At 33.5% G+C, this 16,502-nt stretch overlaps 1 protein-coding gene across 1 annotated transcript; it reads left to right on the top strand.

The window, feature by feature from the left end:
- The first annotated feature begins 46 nt into the window (after window positions 1-46).
- LOC132559136 (H/ACA ribonucleoprotein complex subunit DKC1-like) lies at window positions 47-16,237 on the top strand. The gene is made up of 14 exons (XM_060223743.1): window positions 47-59; window positions 1,710-1,741; window positions 2,112-2,198; window positions 4,137-4,228; window positions 5,294-5,543; window positions 6,326-6,452; window positions 7,558-7,688; window positions 8,240-8,383; window positions 8,728-8,848; window positions 9,598-9,716; window positions 10,554-10,657; window positions 11,463-11,532; window positions 12,382-12,552; window positions 12,999-16,237. The coding sequence occupies exons 1-14, from the start codon at window positions 47-49 to the stop codon at window positions 13,065-13,067; spliced, it is 1,530 nt and encodes a 509-aa protein (XP_060079726.1). The 3' UTR covers window positions 13,068-16,237.
- The last annotated feature ends 265 nt before the right edge of the window (window positions 16,238-16,502 follow it).

Consider the following 16,502-nt stretch of genomic DNA (forward strand, 5'->3'; position numbering starts at 1 on the left):
ATCGTTTGTTAATGGGTATTTAAATTCACACGTGTTTTGAAGCAAAATGGCGGATAACGGTAAGCGGCATGGGTAAACGATGCTGAACTTATTTAACTATTGCGCGACTGACAGCAAGTTAATGCAATTATCATACATATCCATACGGAATTACGGTTTTAATTAATCAGTTTGCTGTAGTAAGATATGAATTGGTCTGTATTTCTGGGGTTATTTTCAGAATTACGATATAACCAGTCCTCCACCACGTGTTTACTTTTTTGGCAAAGGAGGTATGGTCGCGAAATAACGTTACAGCGATATTGATGATGACGAGGATTAATTAACTTATTTACGATATCAGCAAACCATTAATCACTCTGCTGTTTTCAATATAACGCCGCCGCTTCTCATGGTGGTATGCTTTCATAACAAAAGTCAAATCTTATACATAGAAGAGGTCTTGTCCGCTTTATTGTAAGACATCTTAATTTGAATCGACCGACGTCTTCACCCCATATGGGATGGTGTGGGGCTTGTAGGTCGTCCATTTACTACGCCAAAACACTGAAATTCGTCGGTGATATAGCGCCCAATGGCAACCAACGAATTCCCTGATTGCATTGGCAAATCTACAGAAACAAGGCTGGAAATGATTCATACAATGCCTCCTTATATTAACTTATAGTAGACAACAACTGTTACTTCATAAATTGAGGGAAATAGTTTTTTTATAACAAAAAAGTGTGTGAGGGAAATTATTACACTATTTTCTAAATGTAGATAAAACAGCATGCTTTGGGCTATTATAATATAAGTGGGACGAACATGCAAACCAAGCAATGTTTAAGATAATTTTCACTTGGCCTTATATTATTTTTGTCATGAGATGATATTCTTGGTCTTTCAGTTTCCTTAAAACTTATTCAATAATTTGTTTCAGTTTGACTTTAGAAAAAATCCTTTAGAACTCGTTTGTCAGACTGGCTAGATGATGTGTGAATTAGGCAGCAATGTGTAGCCTTCAAATCTTACATGTTATTACTTAGAATTTTATGCTAATAACATTGATAGTTCTGTACAAGTAACAACTGTTTAGATTGATATAAACACTTGTCAAAGGCTACAAATGGCATAATTGAGTCAGTTAAATGGCATGTCAGACTGTCATTGCCCTCAGAAGTCAACAATCAGAAGTTTACAAATGAAACTAACAACTTGGAGAAAAACCCTACATTTTACACCTGTCTAAATCTGCCCCTAGATACATTGAGATGTTTTAAAAAAGCACATTTTCATGAAGTCGATTTAATTCAGATTTCGTTTAGAAATTATAAAATTAAACCCCCAGAGGGCACATTCTTTTACCAGATCTCAATTCAGGGAAGGACTCTAACAGGATGAAACAGAATCCTAGTTGTTCCTTGATTTAGTTACACAAGTCCAGAAAGAAAATTGGTGTGAAAGAAAACTATTCAGAAACTGCTACAAAGAAGAAAAAGGCAATATCATTCTTTTTTTTTTAAAGATACAATAATACCCATTACCTTCCATCTACCTTGCAGATTTATACTAAAAGAATTGTCTAGCTGTTGTTGAATATTTATGATGAAATCAAATAAAACCATGTCACATTAGTTCTCTATATATGTATGTATATATTTTTACACACTCTTTGTTTTAACATTTGTTTATAGTGGGATTAATTATTTTGTCTTTATACTTTTCAGATAAAAAGAAAAAGAAGTCACAGAGTTTGGCTGTAAGTTTCCTTTCTAAAGTTTTGTTTCTTGTTATTTTAGAGAGGCAGTTGTCTTCATTGTATTATGTACATGTTAGTACTACAGCACATTCAGATATACTGTTTACAGTAAAACATTTACCAAAGATTTTTTTTCACCTCACATAGAACTTTTTATTTTCATCCAGTTTTAAATTATCCTTAAGATGCATAAAAAAATATTTTATCTGATTTTTCTACTTGCATTTTATTTTCACCTGATTAAATTGGCAAACGTTGAACTGAAGCAATCTGTGTACAGCAGTTTAGAGCTCAGTGTAAAGTCATTGACCGGATTAGATATATCACTGTAATAGTTTGTACTAAATGATAAATATGTTTACATTTACAGGATGTGCAGCATTCTGAAAACTTTCTGCTACAGCCTTCTACAAAGGTTGACAAGTTAGATTCCTCACAATGGCCTCTGCTGTTGAAGGTAAGGCTACTGTTGTTGATACTTATAAATGTCTATGAAATGATTATTGACTTTTGAGATTACATAAGTTGTAAAGCTAGAGAATAATCTAAAGTGAATGTAACTCTCTGCAGTGTTACTTGCAGCTAAGTTTCACAGAAGCCGGTATAAATTGAAACATTATGGTAAGATTTCATAAAAATTCTGGAAACATCTTTTATTTTTCTTCACTTTAGGAAAAATAACACAGTCTTGTCTGCTGGGAACGACACATTTTAAAGTAAAAAAAAACATACAGGGCACAAAAAACTGCCCTAGCAGTGCTACTTGTGGGATGTGTTAGAATCAAAGGGTTTAACATATTGGCAGTCTCTAACACTCGGACCAACAGTGGACTTTAATAAAATCTTTCACCTTTGAATAGTGGTCCACTTTTAGATGCTCAAGTTTTGCACTTAATATGCAACAATCATCCAACTAATCTTGGGCAGTACCCAGTGCATGCAAAATACATTTATATTTAAGGCCATTTTGTTATCAATTAATGATATCCATTGTTTTGCTTTACGTCAACTCAACTATGAGCTCCTGTAGCAACAATCTTCTTAAAGTTCATGATGGGCAAAAATGTATGAAAATGATATATCTACATGAATGTGTTGTTGCTGTTATTTTTCAAGTGTCGATATTTCAGTGTGATAGCACTATAAAATCAGCCATGAGTGGTTTCATCATCAATGGTTACTGTTCATATGATCTTTGCTGTTGTAAGGACATAAACCCCCAAACGAAAAAATCTTATTGAACTTTCAAAAGGCTATCACAAAAACAGTTTTCCATGAAAATTTTGATGTTATTTTTAGACTTTGATCAGAGTAATCTGTTCTCACTTGAGAATCCTCAAACCCTAATATCTGGTAAGGTATTAGATGTTTATAGATATTTCCCATGTAGGGCCAACTTATGAAAATATGAAATTTTAAAACACTGCTGAGATTAGTGGTGCTGATAAAACAAATCTACAGTGATGTAGCACTTCACTGTGTATTGAAGGATTTAATTCTAAATGGAAACTTTTTGTTTGTGCACCGCTACCTAGCTTTTACCATTTCCTGACAATATTCATGATATGGAACTGAACGGTAGCAACAATAAAGTCCAGCAGCTTCAAGTCATGGAAGAGATTCATTTCCTTTCATGATTAAAACTGCTTGGTACAACCACTTCCAAAATTTGTCCACCTTTTATTTTCAGAAATTGAAATCTCTTAATCATGGAACATCAGGGTTTTCCATAAATTTCCGTGTAGTCGTGTACGGAACATTATTACGGAACTGGATTGGTATAGGCAGCCAAATGAGCAAAGTTGCCGGTCAAATTGGCCAGAAACCGGCTCTTATGGAAAACCCTGGAACATTGATCAGTCTGATATTTTTGAATAATTTGTCACCAACGAGGTTTTATGTAAATGAGATCTACTGATTAGTCATTATCACTTATACAATATGTTCATTTCAATTCAGTAAAAAACAGAAAATGAAAGCTCCTGTAATTTCTTGTAGTAGTCAGTGTCTCAATGCATAACGCTGAATAAGTGACGATGGGATTTAGGCATAATAAGATTTTATGCTGTTTAAATTCTAAAATGTACTATTTCTAGCCAGTTAAATTCTCAAATATTTTTATGCATTTTAAGCATTGGATATTATTCAATTACAGGGTATTCAGTTGAACCTTGCTAATTATAAGTTATAGAAGTGAATTTGCAAAACTGAAGGGTCAGAAGTTAATATACAATAGACATGTCCCCTCAAACTCAAAACTTACATTAAGGAGTGAAGCACTCTCAGATGTCGAATGTCTAAAGTGTTTGTATACTGTAATGAAAGGCAAAACAGTAGAGTTTAATAGTGTGACAGTAGTCATGTATAGTGTTATAATTACTTCTTTTTATTCCAGAATGTTGACAAACTCAATGTCAGAACAGCCCATTACACCCCCATACCTACAGGGTGCTCTCCCTTGAAACGACCAATTGATGAATATGTCAGGTATGTTAATATCTCCTGAGAAAAAAACATTTGAACAGTGAATATCAACTGCCACATTTTAAAACCATTAGTTTTTTTTTCAAATTCAATAGTGCAGAATCAACAAATATCTTTTTGATTATTAGGGCAGTCATGGGTACAACATTTTGGGCCTGGGTACTCGAATGTTGAAAAAGGCTTGTAACTTTGGGGGAACAAATAAAAATCAACCATATACATTGTCTGAACACAATTCTTCACTGAAGATATTATTGCAGTCCTTTCTTTGCACTTATCAACTGTAATTTAAATGATCTTGAGACAAATGGCATCAGACCAAAAGTTTACAGAATGTGCCCGACAGGGTGCTGTTATGCACACATGCGCAACAGGAAAGACATTACTGTATTTGACAAGAGTAATTGTGCTCGACATCATAGAAAAGTTTGAACCCGGAATCAAAATACACTGAAATAAATTAATATGAATATTGTTTAATTCAAACATGAAATTCAGGAAGCCTGGCATTTTATCTGCTGTGTGTACACATGTTTGACGGTTTCAAAAACAAAATGTGGTCGCGAGAAAACTAAAGTACAACAATGTTGAATGTGGAAATGTAACAAACGGATAAATTGTCATCCTTGGTTAACAGAACAAATGAGTATTACCTTTAATCGGAAATGTAAACACAGACGGAAGACATTATGTTTCCTATTTTGATGGATACCCAGAAACACATTTTTGAACCTGGTTATTTCTCAAACCTGACCTGTATACAGGTACTTTGGTTCTCGTTACAGCCCTTTTGATCATTCTGATCTGTATTGTGTTACTCGTTGCATTGAATTTGATCAGAGAAATGATGTAAATTTTAGAGCGTTTCTGAAATTGTATTCTTCTTTTTAAAAAAAAATCCCTGGGTGTAGTTTCAAAGATTGTTTTGCATCAAAATTTACCAGATATGATATGTTAAACATTAAAGTCATGTTGTTAGTTCTTGAAAATATTAAACTGTTTATTTCTGAGGAATCTGTAAATAGAAATGTATTGATTGGAAGTATTAATATATGTGTTTCTTTCCAGGAGTGGGTTTTTCAATTTAGATAAACCAGCTAACCCCTCATCTCATGAAGTTGTGGCCTGGATTAAACGTATCCTGAGAGTGGAAAAAACTGGTCACAGTGGAACTCTTGATCCTAAAGTGACAGGATGTCTCATTGTCTGCATACAGAGAGCAACACGATTAGTCAAATCTCAGCAAGGGGCAGGAAAGGAGTATGTGTGTATATTTCGTCTTCACAGTCCAGTGGAAGATGAGCGTTTGGTTTCACAGGTAAAGCAAATTTTTAAAAATTGCTCCCTGTGTACTTTTGTTACTTCATTCTTAATGTTCTATTTTATAGCTTTTCATTTGAGACTTAACACCTTTAGATGTTTCACATTAAGGAATTCTTGAAAGCCTGATTTGAAAAAGATTCTTCTGAAGTTTTCATAAGGAAACTGTCAACAAATCTGTTTGTGATTAGTTTCAGCCTTCAGAAATTTTGTTATCCCTACTTCTGCACAGTCCATGGTAAATATGTTTTAGTTCATGAAACATCAAGATCATTAAAGTATTTATACATCTCAAATATAGTTAACCTTATTTAACAGACATCTTGAAACAATTTTGGTATGTTAAAAGCACTTTTCATGGTTATATCTTAATCTTAACTAGATGAAACTGAGGTACAGACTATCATTTAAAATCTGAGAAAGTTTCTTTTTTCCAATATTGGTATATTTAGGGTTTTGAATTTTAAAAAACTTATAATTGATATTTGATGGCATGTTTTTCTCTTTATTTCCATTGTTACATCATCAATCACAGTAAAATAATTCATTGGTACTTGTAATTCCCTTGCTTCTATCAATTGCACAGACTTTAAATGCTTTGGGGTAACAAAATTGTAAAGTCACATGACTGGAGTGACTCAAATTTGAGAAAACATTTTGATTTAACTGGATTTTAAATTGCTTTTGAAAGTACTTGATTTGAATTAGTAATCTAGATTGATGTGTCCATTTGATAATGAAAAGATACTGTATAAATCGTTTTCATCTCTTGTTTTACAGAAACTAGAGATGTTGACAGGAGCTTTATTCCAGAGACCTCCACTGATATCAGCTGTGAAGCGCCAGCTGAGAATAAGAACAGTTTACGAGTGTAATATGTTGGAGTATGACAAAGAGAAGGGCATGGGTACGTAGTTTCATCTAACATTCTAATGTCAATAACTAAAAACTGATTTTACATTTCTTATTTAAATGGTCAAGAAAACTATATATGTTCACACTTATTATGTACCCAAGAAATGGAATACATTGCCAGCTGCTTTCAACTGAGATATAACAGAGTGCTATTTCATGTCATATACTGCCAGCTGCTTTCAACTGAGATATAACAGAGTGCTATTTCATGTCATATACTGCCAGCTGCTTTCAACTGAGATATAACAGAGTGCTATTTCATGTCATATACTACCAGCTACTTTCAGCTGAGATATTAACAGAGTGCTATTTCATGTCATATACTGCCAGCTATTTTGAGATATTAACAGAGTGCTATTTCATGTCATATACTGCCAGCTACTTTCAGCTGAGATATTAACAGAGTGCTATTTCATGTCATATACTGCCAGCTACTTTCAGCTGAGATATTAACAGAGTGCTATTTCATGTCATATACTACCAGCTACTTTCAGCTGAGATATTAACAGAGTGCTATTTCATGTCATATACTGCCAGCTACTTTCAACTGAGATATAACAGAGTGCTATTTCATGTCATATACTGCCAGCTGCTTTTAGCTGAGATATTAACAGAGTGCTATTTCATGTCTTATACTGCCAGCTGCTTTCAGCTGAGATATAACAGAGTGCTATTTCATGTCATATACTACCAGCTGCTTTCAGCTGAGATATAACAGAGTGCTATTTCATGTCATATACTACCAGCTGCTGTCAGCTGAGATATTAACAAAGTGCTATTTCGTGTCATATACTGCCAGCTATTTTGAGATCTTAACAGAGTGCAATTTCATGTCATATACTGCCAGCTATTTTGAGATCTTAACAGAGTGCTATTTCATGTCTTATACTGCCAGCTGCTTTCAGCTGAGATATAACAGAGTGCTATTTGATGTCATATACTGCCAGCTACTTTCAGCTGAGATATTAACAGAGTGCTATTTCATGTCATATACTGCCAGCTATTTTGAGATATTAACAGAGTGCTATTTCATGTCATATACTACCAGCTGCTGTCAGCTGAGATATTAACAGAGTGCTATTTCGTGTCTTACTCAGGCATTTTCTGGGTAAGCTGTGAGGCCGGCACATACATTAGGACAATGTGTGTCCATCTGGGACTTTTCCTTGGGGTCGGAGGTCAGATGCAGGAACTGCGGCGTGTGCGGTCAGGCATTCAGTCTGAGAAGGTGTGTACGCACACAAATATGATGTATCTTGCTGAAGTATTTACTTTACTTTTTCTTTTTACTTTAGAAAAATCAAAAAAAAAAAGTGTATTGTGTAAACTGCAGAGGAAAATTTTAGTAAATCCAGAAAAAATGTTTTGATGATGATAAACTGTCCTAATAATTATATCAAGTGTAGGATAACAAATAGTAATCAACTCTGTAGTTAAACAATATACTTTTTAGGTACTACATAGTGAAGGGATTAAATGCATCTTGTTGATATTTCTGATAAGATGAAATAGTAAAACAAGGGTATTAGGAAGACATAATACAGTAGACCTTATCATGTACATTTATTTAACTTAATTCACATTTCAAAGGAATGACTAGATGAAGCATATTTTCTTTTAGAAATTCAAAGACAAAACACTCAAGTAGAGGGAAAACATGGTAAAGATTTGAAATACTAATATCACAGTTTAATACAAGGCTCTTTGTGATGATATCACCGTTAGGATCCTTAAGAATCACATTTGATTGGTGACGTACGATTGCTGTTGATTTATTAGGAGGGATTGGTGACCATGCATGATATTCTTGATGCTCAGTGGATATATGATAACCACAAAGATGAAACCTATCTACGCCGCATCATCAGACCTCTCGAGGCTCTCCTCACAGCTCACAAACGTATCATTATGAAGGACACAGCTGTAAGTTGCACACTTATATGTATTTACTGTTGTTGAGACGATGATTTGTAATGTTGAGAAGGCACATTCCACGACAGATAAATGAAAGGTCATACTTGATAAAATTTGAAATGATGAGATGGTACTTTCCATGACAGATAAATGAAAGGTCATACTTGATAAGTTTAAAATGATGAGAAGGCACTTTCCACGACAGATAAATGAAAGGTCATACTTAATAAAGTAAAAAAAAAATGAATTAAAAACATTTTAATACTTGAATGATAATTGACTATAATCAATCTTTGTAAAATAATTTTGAAACATAAGGACATGGCATTGTTATAACTGTTTGATCCTTATAGGTAAACGCTGTGTGTTACGGGGCTAAAATCATGTTGCCAGGAGTGCTGCGATACGAAGATGGTATTGAAATCAATGATGAAATAGTCATAATTACAACAAAAGGAGAGGCTGTAGCCCTAGGTATATTGGCTGTATTACTTTTATCTAATGTCCCTGTTGGTTTATTGGGGGATGGTGGGACAGTTTTGTCCCTGTCTGTCCTTCCCATCCTGTCCTATTCCGAATTGGTGTCATATCTTAAGCACTTCAATAATATTTAGCATATAGTATCATAACATCATGTTCTCCACCCGATACTTTTGTGATAATTCACAAATGAAGTATATGTTATGTAGAGCAAATCTGTAATATGAAGGAGGTGCAGTGTACATTCAGACTATAACCAGAACAAAACACTACTGTTTCTTAAGGTGTTGTAGTGTCCTGTTGACACTCGCTAATTAACAAAGGCATATCACCTACATTCGCAGCATAAACTAGTATGGTCATCAGTCAAAGTTAAAGGGTCAAAATATGAATGAATGATTTTATGCTCCCTAAAAATGTTAGGGGAGTACATAGTCGCTGCTTTGTCCGATCATCCTTCCAAGTCCCTTTGCATAACTTTGCCCACAGTTGAGCAAGGATCATGAAACTTGGTGTATATATTGGTCAAACTAAGAGGCTGTACAATGTACTGAAGTGCCTGAAACCCCTAAATTACAGAACCCCATGAAGTCCTTTCTAGGGGAGCATTGATCAGTTTCATTGATACTCTTGTCTTTTTCTTGTTGACAGTAATTTCGAAATGGAAATTTCATTTTGAAAGAAAATGAAAAAAAATTCAGACATTTTTCTTCACCACTCTAATTAGTAAATGTTGTTTGTAGCAATTGCTCAGATGACCACTGCAGTGATGTCAACTTGTGACCATGGAGTTGTAGCCAAAATCAAACGTGTGATCATGGAGAGGGACACATACCCAAGGAAATGGAAACTTGGACCAGTAGTAAGTAGCAACAATCTTCTTAAAATTCTTCTTATAGTTCATGATAGGGAAAAATATTTGGAAATGATATATCTACATGAATGTCTTGTTGCTGTTGTTTTTTCAAGTGCTGATATTTCAGTGTGATAACACTATAAAATCAGCCAAGAGTGGTCTCATCATCCATGGCTACATATGATCCTTGCTGTTGTGAGGACATAAACCCCCAAACGAAATAAATCTTACTGAACTTTCAAAAGGTTATCACAAAAACAGTTTTCCATGACAGTTTAATGTTATTTTTAGACTTTGATCAGAGTAATCTGTTCTCACTTGAGAATCCTCAAACCCTAATATCTGGTCAGCAATTAGGTGTTTATAGATATTTCCCATGTAGGGTCAACATATGAAAATATGAAATTTTAAAACACTGCTGAGATTAGTGGTGCTGATAAAACAAATCTGCAGTGATATGTATCACTTCACTGTGTATTGAAGGATTTAATTCTAAATGGAAACTTTTGTTTGTACACCTACACCGCTACCTAGCTTTTACCATTTCCTGACAATATTCACGATATGGAACTGAACGGTAGCAACAGTAAAGTCCAGCAGCTTCAAGTCATGGAAGAGATTCATTTCCTTTCATGATTAAAACTGTTTGGTACAACCACTCCCAGATTTGTCCACTTTTTATTTTCAGAAATTGAAATCCTCAGAATTGTTTTTAAAAATGTATATCTTAATCATGGAACATTGATCTGTCTGATGTATTTTAATAATTTGTCACTCATGAGGTTTTATGTAAATGAGGTCTACTGATTAGTCATTATCACTTATACAATATGTTCATTACAGTCCAGTAAAAAACAGAAAATGAAAGCTGAAGGACTACTAGATAAACACGGAAAACCAAATGAGAAAACTCCTAAAGATTGGATAAGTTCTTATCATGACTACAGGTAAAACCATTAGTAGATGATGATGATGATGATGATGATGATGACGATGACGATGACGATGACGACGACGATTTCTCGTCTCCTTGAATCTGCCCTTCAAACTATACAAGCATTATACAAAATTAATATCAGTGTTTGAACAGCTTACTAAGTCGATAATCATCACCCTTAGTGATCAATCCACAATTTTCATGAGTCCTGTTTAGCTTTATTTCTAAAAAATAATGGATAGTGCAATGTAAAATTGAAGTATTTTTAGAAATTCTCCCCTCAAAAATTCTATGAGTTCAGGATTCCGGACTGACACATAGACTGATCACTGACTCTAAACCAGTCAGATAGACTATTACCTTTGATGTAATTTGTTAATTGATGTACATTTGTACATCTGTATGTTCCATTTAAATTTCTGTAAATACTTGATTATGTAAAGAATGAATAATATGATACCATTTAAATTTCTGTAAATACTTGATTATGTAAAGAATGAATAATATGATACAGACACTCTGAAAACAAACATTAGGAGAAAGTTACAAGTTTGGACTGACTGTATAGTATAAGGATTTTTGATAATCTGAAAACAAAATAGATATATACAATTATTGGTTTAATTAAATGTATATAAGAAATAACTTGTTTACGACTCCTTCCAATTCATTTCCTTTAATGTAATAATTTACAAGTTGTCAACTACACATACAAGCATGAATGTTGAAATACTTGTATGGATTTCCACAAATGTTTTCCACCTTTTGTTGGTATAAAGACTCCGACTGTACTTGAGATCTTTTTGTTGTTTCAGTTCAGTGAAGATAGAAAAATCGAATGATACAGGAGCTGTTCCTCCATCCACACCTGTCCAGACAAACAAGGTAAGGGCCATTATCATTAATAAACAAAAGTACATAACTCTGTAACCACACCTGTCCAGACAAACAAGGTAAGGGACATCACTCTGCATCCACACCTGTTTAGACAAACAAGGTAAGGGACATCACTCTGCAACCACACCTGTCCAGACAAACAAGGTAAGGGACATCACTCTGCAACCACACCTGTTTAGATAAACAAGGTAAGGGACATCACTCTGCAACCACACCTGTTTAGACAAACAAGGTAAGGGACATTATCAATAATGAACAAAAGTACATAACTCTGTAACCACACCTGTCCAGACAAACAAGGTTAGGGACATGAGCAATAATAAACAAAGGTACATAACAGTATTATCAGGGTTTTCCATAATTTTGTTAGTAGTAGGCTGTGTAGTGAAAGTAGGAGGCTAGTTTGCCTTATACGTGTAGTCGTGTATGGAACATTATTACGGAACTGGATTGGTGTAGGCGATCAAATGATCAAAGTAGCCGGTCAAATTGGCCGGCGACCAGCTCTTATGGAAAACCCTGATTATAAAAACTGAGATAGATTTTTGGTCTACTTTGGGAGTCATAAATTGATACAGATATGCAGACAAGCAGAGTTCAGAACATCCTGTCGGCCAGATACAGGAATAGGGTTAAAATACATACAGACATGTAGAGTTGAGAACATCCTGTTGACCACATTGTTATTAAAATATTCATGTGACCTGAACATAGTCCACAATATTTTGGATAAATTTTGTTAATAATCTGATCACACCTGTTTATATTTTGTCTGTTGTTTAGCTGTTGTGTGTCATCATGATGTCTCTTCTGTATCCATTGTTTATTGTTCTTTAGAGAAAGTTGGACACTAGTAGCTCAGACGAAAGTGAGCCACCGACCCCTAAAACTCCAGCCACACCATCACCTGAAACACCCAGCTCCAAAGACAAGAAGAAAAAGAAAAAGAAGAAGAAAGAACAGGATGAAGAGGAGGAAGCTTCAGCAGCAGATACATCTATGGTAGAGGTATGCAATCCACTTAAACAAATAATGTTGTCTGAATCTATCTCGTAAATGACAGTCTGCTTTTTTAACCCATTTCATACATAACGGTCTGTTGTCTGAATCCATTGCATACATAATGGTCTTTTGTCTGAATCTATTTTATACATAAGTCTTTTGTCTGAACCCAGTTCATACATAATGATCTGTTGTCGGAATCCGTTTCATTTATAGATATATGTTTCTCCCTGTCACCATATGCTTATTCATATCTACAATGGCGAATGGATTTTGATATATAATTGTTATTAAAATAAATATGAATAAATTCTGGAATTTATTTACCTGGTAACTAAATACCATTCCAGTTAAACATCTACTTGATCCTAGAACTCTAAATGAAATTTTGAATGAGTCTGTCCATGGTTTAGAATACATTTGTTAATTGCTGTTTGTTGTAATCCTGACAGGCATCATCAGAGAAAAAGAAGAAGAAGAAAAAGAAACACAAGAAAATGAAAGAAGATGACAGCGAATGAAAGAGGTTTTGTGAGGCTGATGGAATGAATGCTGTGAAAATGTGAAAGTAGTGAGAGAAAATAGTTCCTGCTGGAAATGTTCAGACATCTTATTGACATTATCTCTGGCTTGTGAGACCCTGACATTGTCAATCTACATGGAGAATGACCTTGGAGTACCATTATCATTCACTGAAGATACTGTTGTTCCTTGTGTTGTAAAATTTCAGGCTGTTCTGCTTCCGAGTGTGGCATCTTTCCAGACCCTGTACATAAAGCAGAATACATGCTCAGTGATAACTATATCTTAATTGTATAGAAAGTTGAAAGATTATTTTTTTATAAGTTCTTAGTTCTCATTTACTCCAATTTCATAGGTAGTTCTATATTAGTAACATGCAAGTAAAATTCTTAAGTTATGGGTCATTCATGCTTATTTAACTAGGAAGAATTTTGATTGAAATTTTTACCAAAACAGAAAGATCTATGTTCCAGAGTTTTATCTAACTTCAGTAGATTTTTGGTGAGAAAAAAAATTTTAAGCAAAATTCTGAAGATGAACTTATTTTGAATTCTTTTACAATAGATTCTTCACTCAGGACTTCTGTTTTATGATAAAGAATACACCTCTTTTCCATGCCTTTCACAATATCAGATGTTCCATGTTTCTTCTTGGTTGCCAGCGAGGGCTTTGGTATCACTCCAACACCTCTAGTCAAACAGTGACTCTAAAAATTTATACAGTAAACTTCGATGTTTTTAAGTTCAAGGGACTACCAAAAAAAACTTTGGTACATTGAGACTTCAAATCATGTATGGTGGGTTATAGCGACATTTTTATGTTCATAGCTATATATATGTATATATTTTTACCTAAACAGACAACAAGCACCAAAACACAAGATTAAATAGAAATCAACAGGAAATTGATCCTTCATGTCACACAGTATATGGTTGATCTTAAATGAAATGACGCACAGCATTAAAGAGGTCTTAAAGTGGCAATGAACATCACACTATGTCTCATTATTTTTGATAAAATACCGTGGCTTGTAAGTAAACATTTAGATTTAGATCCATGTCCAGTCATTAATTAACCCCGAAACACAGCTAGTGATACAGAGCTATGATAATCCTAATGTCTGGCAGCACTCTTCATTGGAATGTATGAAATTTTGCCGCGGGGCGAAAATACTTGTACAGTGCAGGTAAATGTTTTGTTCGAATCATGAGGTGATGTCAATGACTATGTTATCATAGCTTATGGTCTGTGAAAAAACTTTGATGCATCGAAAAGTTTGATTTATAAAACTTTGATTCATAAGAGGGTAAGTTAGTAATATGTAGGAATAGGATTTGGGACCAGACAAAAACTTTGATACATCAAGAAATTTGAATCCTTTGATTTTTAATTCTAGAAGTTTGGCTGTATTCCCAGTTTCTGTGTGTGTAAGCGACATTGAATGGTGCTATTGTTTTCATGGAATGGAATGGTCAGTTCACAAATGTAGCTGTAATCCATGGTCATTAAAAGGCAGTGATTGAAGAAAAACAGTCTTATATATTTTTACCGCTTTCTACATATAAGGGAACATCATACCTTGTAAAATATTAAGCTTTTCTTGTTAAAAATCATCAGCACTGGGTAAGATTATGAAAGTAAAGTTGTCATGTTTATAGTTTGTACAGTCTAGAATTGAGTAACATTGAGAAAGTAAGAAGTTGTTACGATAATAGTTTGTACAGTCTAGTATTGAGTAACATTGAGAAAATACAAAGTTGTTACAATAATATTTTGTACAGTCTAGTATTGAGTTACATTGAGAAAGTACAAAGTTGTTACAATAATATTTTGTACAGTCTAGCACCAATTAAGACTGTAAAAGTAGAGAGTTGTCATGTTACTAGTTTGTACAATCTTATGTTGGTGCAATAATATTGTGTTCAAAAGTTATCTTACATTTTGTTTCATTGTTAAAAGTTTTACTGTATGAAATAGATGGAAAATTGTAAAAACTACATTATAATACAAATCCAAATATTCTGATCTAGATTTGGAAACTAAGAATCTCTTACTTGTAACTAAAGCACTACAGAAGAAAACATTTTTACTTTATTAACCGAGAGCAGTTTACAAATCTCTTAAATGGAACAATATATAATTTTAATTCATCATTAATTGTTTTCATCAGTTATAACATTTCTTGTAGCTCACAAACCTGTAAGTGTAGGATGAGTTGATACATACCAAGTGTACTATCACATCAGACGTATTCATAAAACATGGTGTTTGATTTCATTTATATCTCATTCTACTGGACATCATGTAAAACGAATTTACAACAGGTGTCTTCATTGTGTTTCATTTCATTTATATCTCATTCTACTGGACATCATGTAAAACAAATTTACAACAGGTGTCTACATGGTGTTTCACTTATATCTCATTCTACTTAACACCATGTACAAACATATTAACAACAGATGTTTTAACCTTAACACTAGGGTAGAAATATTTAAAACATCTTCAGTTATTTTTGTTATCTATTTATAGATGATGAATGGTTGTAGACAAGTGACTATTCTAGATGTTTAAAGTGACTGTTTTAGACACTTTAAGTCCGATATATTGACATCAAATAAAATAGATCATTGACATCAAACAAAAAAGATCATTAACATCAAACAAAATATATTATTGACATCAAACAAAAAAGATCATTGACATCAAACAAAATATATTATTGACATCAAACAAAATATATTATTGAAATCAAACAAAATAGATCGACATCAAACAAAAAGATCATTGACATCAAACAAAATATATTATTGACATCAAACAAAATAGATCGACATCAAACAAAATAGATCATTGACATCAAACAAAAAGATCATTGACATCAAACAAAATAGATCATTGACATCAAACCAAAATAGATCATTGACATCAAACAAAATAGATTATTGACATCAAACAAAAAAGATCATTGACATCAAACAAAATAGATTATTGACATCAAACAAAATAGATCATGTTGCTTTGAATTTCTGTGGTGAACACAAGTCATTTAGACTGTCTTTCCATGTACATCTGTTTGAGCTAACAAGATTTTAAAAAAAGGCTTTTGAGGAGAAATGTATATAAACTTCCTGATCATTACAGGTAATAAAAAAATCCAAAATTCCAATATTTCTGTTCTTGTTTGTGTTACTTTATGTCAACAAATGTGTTAAATATTAGGAATTAATGAGAGGTTTATAATGTCCTAGGTCACCTTGATGTCTTGGGAAAGGTAAAAAGTTTTATTAGAAACATGGACAAGTAAAAGGGATTAGCTACAACTTGTATATTCACAAGTTCCTTCTTTACTTTACCTAAACGTAGACAAGGATTAGCTACAGTACTGTATATTCACAAGTTCCTTCAGTATTTTATCAAACATGGACAGGTTG

The sequence above is a fragment of the Ylistrum balloti genome, unplaced genomic scaffold (assembly GCF_031769215.1).
Source record: "Ylistrum balloti isolate Yb309-2 unplaced genomic scaffold, AGI_CSIRO_Ybal_v1 Utg370862, whole genome shotgun sequence".
In the NCBI taxonomy this organism is placed as follows: domain Eukaryota; kingdom Metazoa; phylum Mollusca; class Bivalvia; order Pectinida; family Pectinidae; genus Ylistrum; species Ylistrum balloti.

Bases quoted from the DNA above. Each gene is read 5' to 3' on its own strand.
- LOC132559136 (XM_060223743.1), top strand. The intron at 4,229-5,293 runs GTATGTTAATAT...GTTTCTTTCCAG, and splicing joins CCAATTGATGAATATGTCAG to GAGTGGGTTTTTCAATTTAG. The intron at 10,658-11,462 runs GTAAAACCATTA...TTGTTGTTTCAG, and splicing joins AGTTCTTATCATGACTACAG to TTCAGTGAAGATAGAAAAAT.